Source organism: Rhea pennata, chromosome 20 (genome assembly GCF_028389875.1).
Source record: "Rhea pennata isolate bPtePen1 chromosome 20, bPtePen1.pri, whole genome shotgun sequence".
In the NCBI taxonomy this organism is placed as follows: Eukaryota; Metazoa; Chordata; class Aves; order Rheiformes; family Rheidae; genus Rhea; species Rhea pennata.
Window position 1 is genome coordinate 894,566 of NC_084682.1, and position 14,929 is coordinate 909,494.

The following is a 14,929-nucleotide window of genomic DNA, read 5'->3' on the forward strand; positions in this document are numbered from 1 at the left end:
CTGTGATTCTTCTTAGTATTTTTAATACACTCTAAACCTACTGATATTTTTGTCAGTTTTATATTGTCCATTTACAGCAGAGTCATTTGCTCTAAGGCATTACAGTTAATGGTTTCTTCCCTTTAAAGTAATGGTCAAAGATACTAGCAGAAAAGGTTTTTACCTTCTTTCTAAACCAGTTAAGCCTTTTGGAGACAGCCATTCAACCTTCCCATTCACAAACCACCCTAGGGCATCTCTTTGCTTTCCAGTTCCATAAATTGCACACACAGTCCATAAAGGTCAAGAAATTTTTTATAAAATGCTGAGAGGAAGCTGCGCCTTTGCTAGCACTTAGGCAGATAGACTATTTTCTACAAGGAGGATTTTGCCATTTTCCCTGCTGAAGTTAGCGAAATTCATCTTCGGACATCATTTACTAAACCCTGCATTTGTCCAACAAGAAACAAAAACAGCCAAAAAAAAAAAAAAACCCAAAACAAACACGTAACATTCTATTCAGTGACGAATGTTACCTTGTAGGCATAACCTTTGATATGAATAAATCCATCAGCTCTCCACTTACCTTCTTTTGTAATCTTATAACTGACGTCCATTTTTTCTCGAGAAGTCCAGCATATTTCTTATCTAACTCTTCATTCTGGAGGACAGAAGTATTTAAATGAATAAATATTAGTTCTATACCTGTAGGAAAGTTTTCCCAAAAGCAATACGAACAGCTCATCTTAATAAAGTCTCTTAACTACTGAAAGAGGAATTCAAGTGAGACAGAGTTTTACCAATAAAAGCAAAATAACCACCAGTCAAATTTTAATAACGACAATCTACACACAGGGAAAGAAGAAAACACTTAAAGAGATAATTTTTAATTAAAAATATTACTGCAACATAGATTAATGATGTAAGATTCTGCAAATAAAATCCCAAAACTTTGGCTAAACTGTTGTTGATACTGTTTTCCATCTTCAAAACTTGAAAGCTTTTTAAGTGCTCTGCATATCTGAGGATGTTTTGTCTTATTTTGTCATAGGATTTTCCCCTACCTCCAACTAACCCTTATTAAAAAAAAATAAATAAATAAATAAATAAAGACTACAGTAGGTGGAATGCATTGACTGCAAGGACTAACACACAGCAGTAGTAATTATTTCTTGAAGATATTCTGCTCTTTTATATCCAACTCGACTGTTAGGAACTACTGGACTCCTGCCTACTGTTAAGACTGTGCTACTATCAGAGTTCTTAACACAATCATGCACTTGATTTCTCATGAAAATCTGCACTCTTTGAAGAACAGATCACAAGCTGACAGAGTAGGATTATGTACACTCCATCTTGGCTGAAAACCATTTACTCCAAACTAATTATGAACTTTGAAAGCTTAATTACAGTTAACCTCAAATTACTACCATAACATTGCATTATTTTGTGCTAAATCCTCAAAGGAACACTTGAAGTCCACTCACTCTGCATCTTTACCTGAGTCAGTGAGAATTACTACATATGCTCCACTGAACAATACCTCAGGTACTGGAGAAATCAACACTGATGTATAGCAATGGTACTGAAACCTAAATAATGGATCATTTTCTTTCTGAAAATACTTTTCCCCTTTGGGCTCTAGGGTATAGGGGAAGAGCAACAGTGAACAACTGATCTTACTGTAAAAGCCAGCGGACTATTTTTTTCCCTCACACCTATTAATGTAAGAACAAAGAAAAGCAATACAGAAAACCAAGGCACATCATGAGAAGCACAGAAGAGGATATTAAAAACTGCACATTTTTCTTCTGTGCATGAAGTGAAAATCTCATACTAGAATAACATTCTAAATTAGATGGTGAACAACAATGGCATGGGCAGAATAGCAATGGAGTGGCTTACTCCCTAAGAGCTCTGAGGACTGGCTACTTTGGTCAGAGCTCAGATGTTAATCTATTACTTCAGGGGCATGTGAAAAATCTTACCTGTGGGAATAATCAATAGAAAAAAATGAAGTTGTTCTTTGTAAAACTACATTTCAATCTTTCTGATTTTCTAAAATCGTTTCTGTTTTCAGTTTTTTTATTTTTTTGTCATCTTAGAATAGCCCTATACAATCCACATTTTCTTCTGAGAAAGTCCTGTGGAACTTAACAGCATTTTCTTATCTCCCTCAGGACCATCTAGCCTATTTAGATCACCTTTGTAACCTTTGAGAAGACTTAATTAGGTTGATGGATAAAGCTGATAAGGGGATGGTATTAGGATTTTCAATTATAAGTATGCTATTACAATTTGTCAGTTCTACTTATTTATTAGATATTAGAAGCAGATTAGAGAAATGAAAACATATCTCAATCTAGCTTTTTGGAAAAAGAACAATCCAAGATTTATAATAAAGAAGAGCCAAGGATTTAATCAAAAGCCAGTGTACAGAAGACTACTAAATCCAGGTGTCTCCATTTCCTTAAGTTTCTCTGATCACCTCTAATGCTAATAAATGACAAGTTTAAGAAAAAAAGCAAGAATCATCTGTTACAAAAGCAAGTCAATGGAACTACGTAGCAAGAAACGATTGATTAAAGTCACTGGCAACAGCCTGACAAAACAGAGTTGCTTAGCAGAGTTGAACAGCTTATATTCATTATTTAGCCTCACCCTTATATTATACCATTAACCAATCGGTATTCAACAGCTTCAGGCAGTGGTGTAAATACTGATCCAGTTCTAAACACAAATCAGACTTCTGCCATTTGCTCTACATTATAAAGACAAACACAATGCTATTTTGTCTTCACATTTCTTAAATATTACCATGAGAAGTCAGTCTCCAAAGCTGCATAGTCTTACATCCTCAAGTCAACCTACAAAAGTCTTCATTTTTCCAATTTTGCATGGCAGAAAGTTTTTGCTTTCAGGCAGAATTCCATGATAAGAATAAGCACACTTAAGCAAATGATGCTGGAGCAGAGGTAGGGTGGGGGGAAACCATGGACACAGACTACAGCAGGAAACGGAAATTAAATGCATTGCAATTACAAATTCTTCTGAACATTCACGTTATCTTTTGCTAGCAATTAACTGCTAGCTTCGTTTTCCAGCACCCTTCACCCTGAAGGGTCCAGCCCTCCAAGACTTACAGCCTTAAACTAACACTACAGGAAAAACTTGTCATTGTGCAGGTGGTAGTCAGACGGGGTGGGGGTGGGGGGCGATTCAAATACATACCTAGATCATGACCAGAAGACAAAAGTTTGGCTCAGAAATTTTCAAGTCATCCAACGATTATTTTTGAACTTTATGCTAAGACAGTAAACTGCACAAGTTTATCATCTCCACTTCTCACAATGTATGAGCTAGTGGGTAGTTTTTAAATATGCGTTCAGAATGAATGCAACTGCCATAAAATTCTAAATTCTTTATTTAAAATACAGATGAAGAATAGATGAAGAATCTTATTTGCACTCACCATGTCTAACTCAGCTTCCTTTTTAAAAACTGAATATGCCTCTTCATAGCCATTAGAACGAAGGTAATCTGCTATTGCTCGATTTCTAAAAATAGAACAAAATCCAGTAACTTTAACCACAGTTCTGAATAAAAGTAAAAATAAGAGGATTGGTTCAGACTTTTTTTTTTAAACTTCTCCAAAGCATGATAAACATCAGCTGCATCAGTGTGGCACACCACCTAAGATTATCAGCTTTATTAAGAGCTTAAGCAAATATTAAAAATACATTTGGCAAATTCAGATTTTGTTTCAAGATATAAGTAGCAATAAACTTCTTTCTCAGAATACATTTTTTATTTTAAGTTTGAGGAAGTTTTTTGCTTTAAGATAATTATAGTAGCATAAAGATACTTAATCTGTATCACCCATAAAACCTATACTAGATACAAAAATGAGCAAGGCAAAGGCAACATCTACATATTAAAGCTGAACTTTAAGTTTGGGAGGAACAATTCATGGTACTCACGAGTATTCACAAATTCTACAACAGTAAAATTTGAATAAAATGCTCAATTTAAAAGAACAAATCCTAGCTTTGTCTTTCAGAACAATACGATAGCTTTCATTAGATTACAGGAAGGATGTTGCCTGTGACCAGAACTTATTATGCTTGGAATTTCATATCTTTCTTCAAAAGTTATACACATAAAAAAATATATACAAGGTAATTACCAAATTAATCCTTCTTACACCTCTGCCCCACAGAAAGCATGCATTTGATTTGGACATACCCATATGCATAAAAGAACAAACTTTAAGCTATGCCAAGACCTCAACAAGCAGTTAGCATTTGTCTTTTTTTTTAAGCACAAGACCAAAAAAGTCTGCATCTCAATTTACTTAAATAGATAAATGTTTTCAAATTGCACAACAAAAAGTTTGCGTAGGAGAACTAAGTTTAATGTTCTAAAACAGACCTAAAAGCTTCAGAAAGGAAGTCTAGTTTCATTTCATTTCCTTAGTAGCACTTTCTTTTTTCCCTTTACTACGTAAGTACCTTCCCATGAAAGATGCACATGCACTGAACAAAATATTTTGGCAAATTAAAACCTGGATGGTCCACATATCTAAGGAATTTAGGTATTCTATATCATCCAGAGAAATATGGATACTTTAATTTTATCCTGAATACAGTGTGAAAATGACCTTCTAATTTTTTTAATATTCTTAGGTGAAATGAAAATCAATTACAGTAGCACCTACAGATGTGCTACTGTAATAGGGTTAAGGCTACATTTTAGTTCCAGCTTATGATGAATTTCATTTTACAGTTTTCTGTTACTGAATTTAGAGATAGCAATTTCATACTAGGATGGAAGAGTCAGGCCAAGTCCAGCGAGTCCTTAGCGACTCCAATGCAAGCATTCCTTTGCAGCACCTCTCCCTGACCTCCCCAGCTCACTCTTCCACATACTGGCTTGTCACTAAACTTCTCTGAGTAACTCCACACTTAAATCTTTCTTCTAAACAGCTAAATATACACAGAAGTATAAACTCCAAGTAAACCTGCTGCAGCACCAATATCAAAAACCAGGTATCCGGATACTAAATGCCAGTACTTTTAAGAGACAGAAATAGAACAAGTACATTTACTCATTTACTAAGAAAGCATCAGTTTCAGGAATTCTTCAACAAGACAGCCTTCATGATTAAAGTATTTTACAGCTAACACTTTATATAAAAATAAGTATTAATTTCAGGCTACAAGTAGAATTCTCAGAACAGAGAGAAATCAGTCCGTTTCCTTAACACAGGACACTGAGATAAGTACTGAAATCAACTCAGTATGAGCTCATATCAACATGTATCACCAAGTGGGCTGTGGCAGTACAGAGTGCTACTGGGTTTTACAGTATCTGACCAGAGTGTGGAATTCTACATCTACATGAAAGCTCTTGAAGCTTACAACAAATAGCCCTTGGAAATATAACATATTGAAATATGGAAATTTGAGCTAAATTCACAACATTGGCATGTCAGCCCATTATTTCTTCCCTTTCTTCTCTCTGTAAAGAAATCAGCACAACGTCATCTTTCTTTTTGTCCATATATTTGTTGCATTTCCACCTAAGCAGTTAAAAGATCTAAGGTAAACGACTGACCTTTCTGTATAGTTGCCTCCAGATTCACATTTCCCCATATCTTGCTAATTCCCTATTTGGGGGGAATAGGTCTTTTCTTCTAATGCCTCCTTCCTAAGTATTACGCATATCCAGTCTCTCCTCACTCAACTCTAAGGATGCCACTATATGCAAGTAAAAACCTTAAATTCTCTTCATAAACTATGCATGCTAAAACAAGCACTGCCTCTTTCCAAACTTCTGAAGTAAATCCCAATTCACTGTTCATCTCCCATTTCCAGTCATAACAATTCATTATTTCCACCTCTCCATTAACCTATTCACTCTTTCAAGTTTTTGGCAGAAAAAACTCCAGAAATTTGCCAAAAAAATGTAATCATGAATATGTTTAAACCTTGGACAAGATATTCTCTAAGTCTAAGGAAAAAGGAGTCGTAAAAATTAAAATTTGAAGAAAGTTTGCATACTACTTAAACAAAGGGTTTTATTTCTCAAAGTATACTAAAATAAAACATGAAACAAATACTATATTTTAATATAAAGAGAGCTGAATCATTGCTAGAAAAGTGAAGAAGTAGTATTAATTAGAAAAACAAGGACAGCAGCAAACCCCCAATATACAAGCTTGCCAAGGACAGAGACATCCAAAGCTAAATGACATTTGCTCTATGCTTTCACAAGAAAAAAAAATCACCCAAAACAATCTTTATGTAAGTTTAGGAAATAAGGTAATATGCAAGCCATGACCATTCTGACTGTCACCCACCTTTTGCTCTATCATAATTTAGCACAGAAAATAAAGCAAACTAAGGCATGTAGAACCAAATGTAAAAGTAAACCGTACTACATGTAATTGTAGAATTTTAAAATGTAAATTTACTACATGTAAATGTAAGGTAAAAATAAACCTGACAGTTTACTCCTCATCTTAATCTTAAAAGATGAGAAGAATTCCATACCTCAAATTCAGTTAGGTCTTTTTATGATACCCTTCATTTTAAACATAGTATCAGAGTCAAGGAAAGATTGTACACAACTTGTAATACAATACAGAACACTGGATCAGCTATCTTTCTTCTTAATGAAGATGAGTAAGTGTTGTAATTTACACAAAGTAATTCACTAATCAATTTGGACTGAATATTGCAGTGCATTTGCTGCTTATTTTAATCCTTTTGTAACTTGATAACAAACTTGAACAAAATAGAGAATAATAAATTAAAATGAAAACTGACAGGCAGCTTTCTCATATCTCATCACTTGATTTGAAACAATCAAAACAGTATGGTTTCCGTGATTCTTTGCTGCACTTTTGCTTCATACAATGGTTTTAGCCTATTTTCATTAGTAAGGGACAACAAAGAGTGAGCATGTTAAAGATCTCTTGTGTTATTCACTCTGCATAAAACCAAACCAAATTCCTCTTTCCAGGCCATGTAAAAACAGAAATTTTGTAAATTAACTGTTTTATCCCTAACTACATGAAGTGTACCTAGCTATTTAAAACGAACAAAATTTCCAAAGTATATTGGTAATTGATTCTCCTCCTTCAGTCTATGTCCACCATTGCACAATTCTATTACCAAATACCAGAGGTTGTATCAAAAGTAACAGTGTAGAAATCAAAATCTGTACTTCAGCAGAACATGAACATGTCTACCCTTTAAAAATCTAACTGGAAACAAAGTTTAATGAAAATGAGACAAAAACAACATTCCTTACAGCTCATCTCGTTGCCTTTGTGACAGCACCATTGTGGCTGTAATGTCAGATTAATGCGGTTCAGTGGTGGCTGCCTTCAAGATCTAAAGTCTTAGGGAGTCCTGGATCCACAATTCAGTCTGCCACAGAGTGGCTTAAAGGAAAGAAGTGTTTCTCCACACGTGAAATCCAATAGGAAACCTGGAGGCATTCAACAAGGAGGATTCATTCCATCTGGAAGAAAGAGAAAGAAATTGTTAATTTCCTTTAAATAAGCATTCACAGTCACTCTGGACTGACATGAACTCAGGTCAGAACAACTCTCTAGACAAAGTAAACTGAGTAAAACTGTAAATACACTCCCCTTGTGCTGTAAGGGCACAATCCCAAATAGCACTATCCAATCTGGACTGAACAGCCTGGAGAGGCTTATATACTTTTTTTAATCCTCTCACTCCTCTACCATTTTTCCTTCAAGAAACAGGGAGCTGAAGGGGCCCTCTTCAATCACAGCTCAGTCTTGTTTTGTAGGCCACTATACCATGATTCCCTTTGATGGAGAAAAAAAAAACAGGCTTACTTTAAACTATCCATGTTTTGCACTTATTACTCCTATCAAGAAGTTCACCTCCAAAATAATTTATCTTTAGATCAGATTTTCTATCTTTTGCATATCTATTTCCTCAAACTAAAAACAGCATGGTCCATTTCAGTTCAGTTGCAACACATATTAGAGACCAGCTAATGCTGTCCTGCATCTTTCAAATTTAGGGGCAGAGTTTAAGTAAAGAAAAGAACGTTCTAAAGTGAGACTACAAGAGATGCTATGGCTACAGACCATAACTAATGGCATAAAGACACTCAATTTGCCACTAACTTATCTGCAGCACTATATTAGGTAGTTGTCTTGGATTTACCCAAACGGTGTCTTTGAAGACTATAGGTGTAATTCAGCACGTGAACGTCATAGCTACATCAATACACACTTATGTTTGACAAAATACTTTTTCCATCTACTAATATTAATCTGAAAAGTGTCAAAGGATCACATTCTAAGATAATACTTGCCCTCTTTCTAGTCATGTGTTAATAGGGTTTACCTGTAGTCAAATCTAGCCTATATCTGGGGTACAGCAAAAATTTAAACAAAAACCTATTATCAGAATAGCAGAGCTCCCACAGTAAAGAGCTGAAAAGCATTACTTCAACTGTGTTCAGACAGTGGCTCAATCACTAAATCTGTGACAATGCAAGCTAATTCTGATTATTTCTGAAATTTGATATATTCAAGACATGATCTAAGTCATTGGGAAATTCTGCCTTTCACAATCATACGTACAATGCTTAATCTTTTGCTATAAAGTAACATGGACTTCAGTATTCTTACTGTACAAACTACTTCAAATGGATAGTTTTAATCTTAGTCACTGAGTCATCAACAGAACAGTTTTAACAGCACAGCAGGTATTCTTTTGTGAGCAATATGATTAAGGGAAAAAAACCATGTAAGCTAGATTTTCTTATGTACAGATGCTTGTCAAGTATCCAGCATATCACCTGCTTTAACAGTATGACCGAACAGCTTTTAGCAATGAGATAAAGAGAACATGAAAATACACAACTGTTGTAGGAAGTACTACTCAGATCTGTAAATTTTACACCAACTATTTCAGGAAACATTTTCCCATGGCCTCTTACCTGTTGCTTCTCCATTAGACACACAGATAAACATCATTTACTAGAGAAGTTAGATAATAATTTTGGTAAGAGGCCTGTTTGATGCAGAAAGCCTTTCCTAAATGAAAAGGATAAAATATTAAGCTTGTATCATGGATGTCTACTTATCAGTCACAGGAAATCAAAGGGCTGGTTTCTTATGTGGCATTTATCAAGGCTTTGTCTTCTGCTTCAAAATAAGCTTAAGTTGCAAGTTACTTGTATTTCACTCCTCTGTTGAATTTTCCATGTCAAACACCATAACATTGCATTGCAAGCTGTTTAAGACAGAAATACTCTAAATAGGCAAGACATTAATTTGACCTCTTCCCTAACAACAATTTCAAAAAACATTCAGCTGAAAACTGATTGCGCAGGTTCCACGCTCTCAGATAGCAGAAGCAAACACTTCACTTATTCTTGTCCCATACCTTGCTTCCGGATAGGTAGAGACAACTGGCTTTGAAGAACTGCATCTTTTTGACTACAAGGGAGAAATACTGTGTACAAATTAATGGAAATTTAGTTAATACAAAAAAATCCTATTGAAATTATCAGAAGAAGTGCCCTCTAGAGGGCAATGCTGCTATAAATTTAAGTACTGAAAAAAACAGAGGCTTATAATGGCTGAATCTCTGCACTTCAGTCTGAAGATCACAATGTTTTCATTAATGATAAATGTTGAGAATAATAAAATATTTTGCTATTCAGTGATTCAAACAGTGCCAGTGTATAGACAGAGGTACTATACACTGGCACTGTTTGAATCACTGAATAGCACAACATACAATATGAACTTTCAAAGTCTGTTGGTACTACTACAAATCCCAGTAAAATCATGGTATTAAGAGCAATGGTATTTTTCATAGTATGAGCTACTGCTAAGCAGCAAAAGCCCAGTAAAGCCCAGTACTGATGGAATAACAACCCCCCTACATACATGCTCCAATATTTCATCATTTTTTCATTGCACCTAGGTTATACAACTACAATACTTGCCTAAAAACAACAACTATTTACATAAGGCAATCTGATATCTCATCCAGTTAAGAACCCCCCCACACACACCATGAAATGCAAAGCAACCCCTAATTTTCCCCCTTGTTTCACTGACAACACCTGGCTTGCTGATGCAGACGCTATTTTATACCCTCAGTCCACCCAAAGCACACATTCTCCACATCCCAGGCCCACTCAGCCATCATTCTAACTCTAAATTGTTACCCAGAAACACATCCAAGCACTAGACAAGTTCAAGCAGCAGCAAGTCAAAGTAGTTATTTCTGCTATTATCAAACTATAGTTGATCAACACCCAATCAACTGAGCAGCAGTATACTGCTTTTCTGAAAGGCAGTTGTTCCAAGTGCTTCTCACTGTATTCATGGACTTTTTAACTAAAGGACATATGAATAAGTCAAAGTATTTTCAGGGCAATATCTTTTACATTCATCCTTTACAAAAAACAAACAAAAAAACCCAAGCAAATAACTGCCAACCCTCACCTCCTTCCTCCCAAAAAACAAAACTAAAAAAAAAAAACACCCACACACAAAAAGGACAGAGCTTTAATTATCCTATTAGGTAGGATTCCCTGTTTTTAGGGATGCTATACAGCAGAGGGATATCACTTAGCACTATCCTTATTTACTATTAACTTTGTATGCCTGGCACATTTCTACTCATTTCTACTCATTTTTTTTTTTTAAGTCAGTCTAACCAATAATTTCATTGCCTTTTAAAACAAATACAGTAAGTATGCTATACAGAGTTTGTTTAAGAAAAGGTAGTGAAAAAATAAGTTACTTGCTTTAGAAGAGGCTCTTCTTGATGTGGAGGTTGACAATCATATGCTACAACTTTCATAGCTTGACAGCAGTAGGAACTGCCTAATTCTCTCTCCCCCTCTGTCTCATCTTTGAGTGACACGAAACTACCGAAAGTCTCAATACATTTTCTCGGTGCTGCGCCACTGTAGTTATTCTTACGCAAGAATTCCAGACGCCATACACACTCTTATGCTAACTAGTTGAATACAAGCTAAATTCATCCTACAATTAACAGTAAGCAGCCTGGACACAAGCACAGTTTTGAATTTGGTTGCCAAAGTCTAAAATACTTCAAAGAAGTCAGACAAAATAAATTACATCTGGCTGAAAACTGACCGAGCCTTGGACTAGTCCACCATCGTTGCTTCACATTAATTCACCGGAATATTTAGAACTTAAATCATTGATCCTCAGTCCTGAAACCTCCTCACATATGGAGATTATCCACAACAATGATTCAATCCACTCAAAACTTCAACAGCTTACTTCCACCTGGAAATAAAAGACTGGATTCCAGACAGAGTAGTAACTTCCATTTAAACTGGTAATATCTGCTTACTGGTCAAGGACTTTAAGAAAGCTGCCTCCTCTACTAGCTCTGAAGCTACAGATACTCAGTGCTTGAGGAAAACTACCACTAGCACAAATTTCATTTCTAATACACCAGTAAAAGTGAATTCAGGTCAGAGGATTCATAAGGTTTTAATTTTGCTATGAAACACTCATAGGCCAGTATCTACAACCCTTTTATTGTTAGGGTTGAACTACTTAGAAAGATCAGGGAAAACACTTTTTGTAATGCAACATAAATCACTTTTATTCACTACTAGTAAATACAAATGCCGAACTACTAGCCATTAGAAACTAAGTTGATTTTAAGTTACATTTAAACATTTAACCACTTGTATCAGCCTCCTTGTGAAGTGTTTTGTCACTTGAGTAACAGTAATACCATAACATTATGAGAAGAAAATGACATGGCAGTTAATGCAAAGAATATATATTACAACATGCAAAGTCCTTCCATAAAGAGTAAATTCCCAACTCCAATATTCTATGAAATATGGTTACACAGCCTAGTCTTAAATTTGCCAAAGTAACGAAGGTAAAATAACAGATTGCTTACGTCAAAGAGAGTTTCATTATCAACTTAGGGCAAGCATTTGAAGATCTTAACAACTCTATCGACCATGTTTTTCCCCTCTATAGTTTACAAATAATGTCCACTTAATTTGTTCATCTTAAATCCTGCAGGATGTCTTGAACTTTGCATTAATTCAGTTTCTTCAAAACAAGTTACTGATGCTGAACCACAGCACTTTCCTAAAAATGTATGAGGGCCTAGAGGAGAATGGACTCAAAACTGGAAGTCCTATAAATATGATCAGTATTCAGAAAGCAATGAAACCTCAAACTTTTTTTTTTTTAATTAAAGTCAAGCCTGCACAGCAAGCAGCCTTTACAGAAAAAAAACACTTAATATTCAGCTTACCTGGCAGCCAAAAGGCAGTGACAATAAGTAACAGTTACTTATCTACTTTTGGACTTCTAACCATGCTAAAATATAAAAGTGAGCTGGAGATTAATGGATGCAAACATATAAACAAGGTTGTAACAGGGTGCAGCCCACTTTTGATCAGATGAAGCCTATCTTGGTCCACCCAAAAACTGGCACTCCTCTAAACACTTATCATACATTATTCAACATCTTCCAATGCTAATCTCACAGTCTGAAAAATCTAATCCTTATGCACCATGACATTAGAATATGCTCAACTGTCATTCGTGGGAAGGAAATACTGAGACCCCCACCATGGCACTGTTTCGTAGCAGTCCTATGTTGTAGATTTCCTATAAAATTAGGAGATAGCACAGACATCTAGCAGGTGTTAGAAGTATACAGAAACACCATCTAAGCAAAAGGGGTCAGACTTCATTCTTCTAGAAGTTACCACAGTGGTGAAATGCAAATTAAGTTGTAACTGCTTTTTATTTTAGAAATTACAGAGAAAACAGACATAGTATTGTGCCTGTGCACTTTTTCTTTAGCAAGTGAAGGTTTTATGACATACAAAACTCAGTGGAGCAAGACTAACCAGTCCTCCTCCACTGCCTATCAAGGTTTTTAGTCATCACTGCACTATATGCACACACCTCCTCACACGACCTTAATTATGAGAAGAAACAACTATGTTCAATAAGGGGAACCCTTGAAGAAAAAAAGTTCATTACATCTTATCTGACAGTGATGTTGATTATCAACAACTTGCTGTGAATAATGTGGTGTTAAGAGACAAAGCTAGATGTTTTTGTAAGAAAAGGTGTGTATGAATATTTATTAATTTAAAATAAATTATTAAGTACAAAAAGCAGGATTAAGCATAGAGACATATAGGGAATAATAACTAATATTCACTGTAAAACATGATGTGCCTTCTGTTAAGAGTCCCACTTACATTGCAAATAGTTCTATCTTAAGACCTACTTAATTCCATATTGATAACATTTACAGACATGAAAGCATTGAGTGGCAAACCTCTGCAGAGGCACAAACTTGCAGTAAAAGCAGACTACAAGTATTCACAGCAAGATCAATTGTTTTTATAAGCATTTTCAACTTGGGAGCTAGGCATGGCTAAATGCATAGCACTGGAAAAGGCATGACACATCAAAAATTTGCCTCTTACTCCTGCTAGAAGTAGAGTATCTGCTTAGTTTTCTAGAACACACAGGTACCTGGTAGAAAAGAAATATGAACATTGTCTGGTGTAATTAAGTAGGCTACTTTATGAAATGCTGCAACACAAACCAAGCACAAACTGTGTGCAACATTCTGTTTGGTTCCATTAACAGCATCATATCCTCAGCAGACAACTCCATCTTGTCCCAACTGCTAATTTTTCCTCTTTTCTTTAGTATAAAAGCCTAATCTTTAGCAAAGACTTATAGAAATGTCTGAGCAGTAAAGATAAAAGATCCAATTCAATCAGTGTTGTAGAACTGAAGAGTGGCATTCTGAAGTACAATCTTTCAAAAAAAATAAGACAACCAAGGGAGTCTCATTATACAGCCAGAACTGTTTCCCTACTTGAGCTTCTTAACAAACAAACAAAACTGAACTAACAATAAAGAGCAACAAATTGGGCAGAAAAACAACCTCAAAAGCAGACAAATCTTTCCTTGTAAGCGAAAATGGAAATAGCACAGCACAGGTTCTTTTGACTTACTCCTAAAGAAGTGGAAGACCCTCTGTCTCCTCATGTCTGTTAAGAAATGCCTCCCATCTTTCTAAACTGGAATTCAGAAATTCCTTAGCTTCACCACATAAGCCTTTGCTAGAGCCAACTGCACTCACAGCCTTCAGGAGAGCAAGATTCACCCAGAACATATACTAAAGACATGTTTACTCATTTTAAAATTGCTTTGAAGCTCAGAATCACTGCCTGAAATACACTTAAAGACAGTCCCACCCTGAAGGTGGCTACAAACACACATACATACCTTTTGCAAATGGTTATTGTGAATATACAGAGCTGAGTCTAACTTCACATGTGAAGGAGACTTCAAAGATCTGATACCATTGTATCCACCCTCTTCCTGAGTCAGACTGATGCATCCTAACCGTTCAAAATACAGTTTCTTCTTCAGAACTTTCAACAGTAGGTCCTGACACTGATGTGGTTCAGCTGTTTCCTAGATTACTGGAAAACTTTACAATAACTTAAGAGATCTGCTAAGCATTCTTAAGATGTGAAAACAGCAAAATGAAGCAGGTTCAGCTATACGTGCCAGCTCTCTGAGAAAGCTCTGTAGCAGGTTTTCAAGTATAAAACTAAAATATAGGTAAAGCAATGAAGTAAAAACATCACTTTTAGACAAGAGGTGGTCATAATTCCCAATTCACAATATATCATCCCAACAAACAGTAAACCTTGGGTCGTAGGTATTTCTATCGTTGTGTTTATACTTGCTTCAAAAGGCAAATATTTCCTGTGTTTGCCTAAAAAATAATTGGAAAAAAAAGATTAAGGAATTAATCTTTGTTCATCTGAGTCTTGACTTGCCAAGAATACCTATTTACCTAAACTAGCACCAAGTAAAATCAAAGTT

At 35.5% G+C, this 14,929-nt stretch overlaps 1 protein-coding gene across 3 annotated transcripts in view; it reads right to left on the reverse strand.

Annotated features, from left to right (window-relative positions):
• The window catches only part of PAFAH1B1 (platelet activating factor acetylhydrolase 1b regulatory subunit 1), a 38,856-nt gene that overhangs the window by 11,045 nt on the left and 12,882 nt on the right, over positions 1 to 14,929 (reverse strand). For all 3 annotated transcript variants that reach the window (XM_062592466.1, XM_062592467.1, XM_062592468.1), the window contains exons 2-4: positions 7,297 to 7,509; positions 3,452 to 3,536; positions 566 to 640 (exon numbers count right to left, since the gene is read on the reverse strand). In XM_062592466.1, the coding sequence (XP_062448450.1) occupies positions 566 to 640; positions 3,452 to 3,536; positions 7,297 to 7,328 (192 nt within the window). In that variant the 5' untranslated portion in view covers positions 7,329 to 7,509. The remainder of the gene's footprint in view (positions 1 to 565; positions 641 to 3,451; positions 3,537 to 7,296; positions 7,510 to 14,929) is intronic.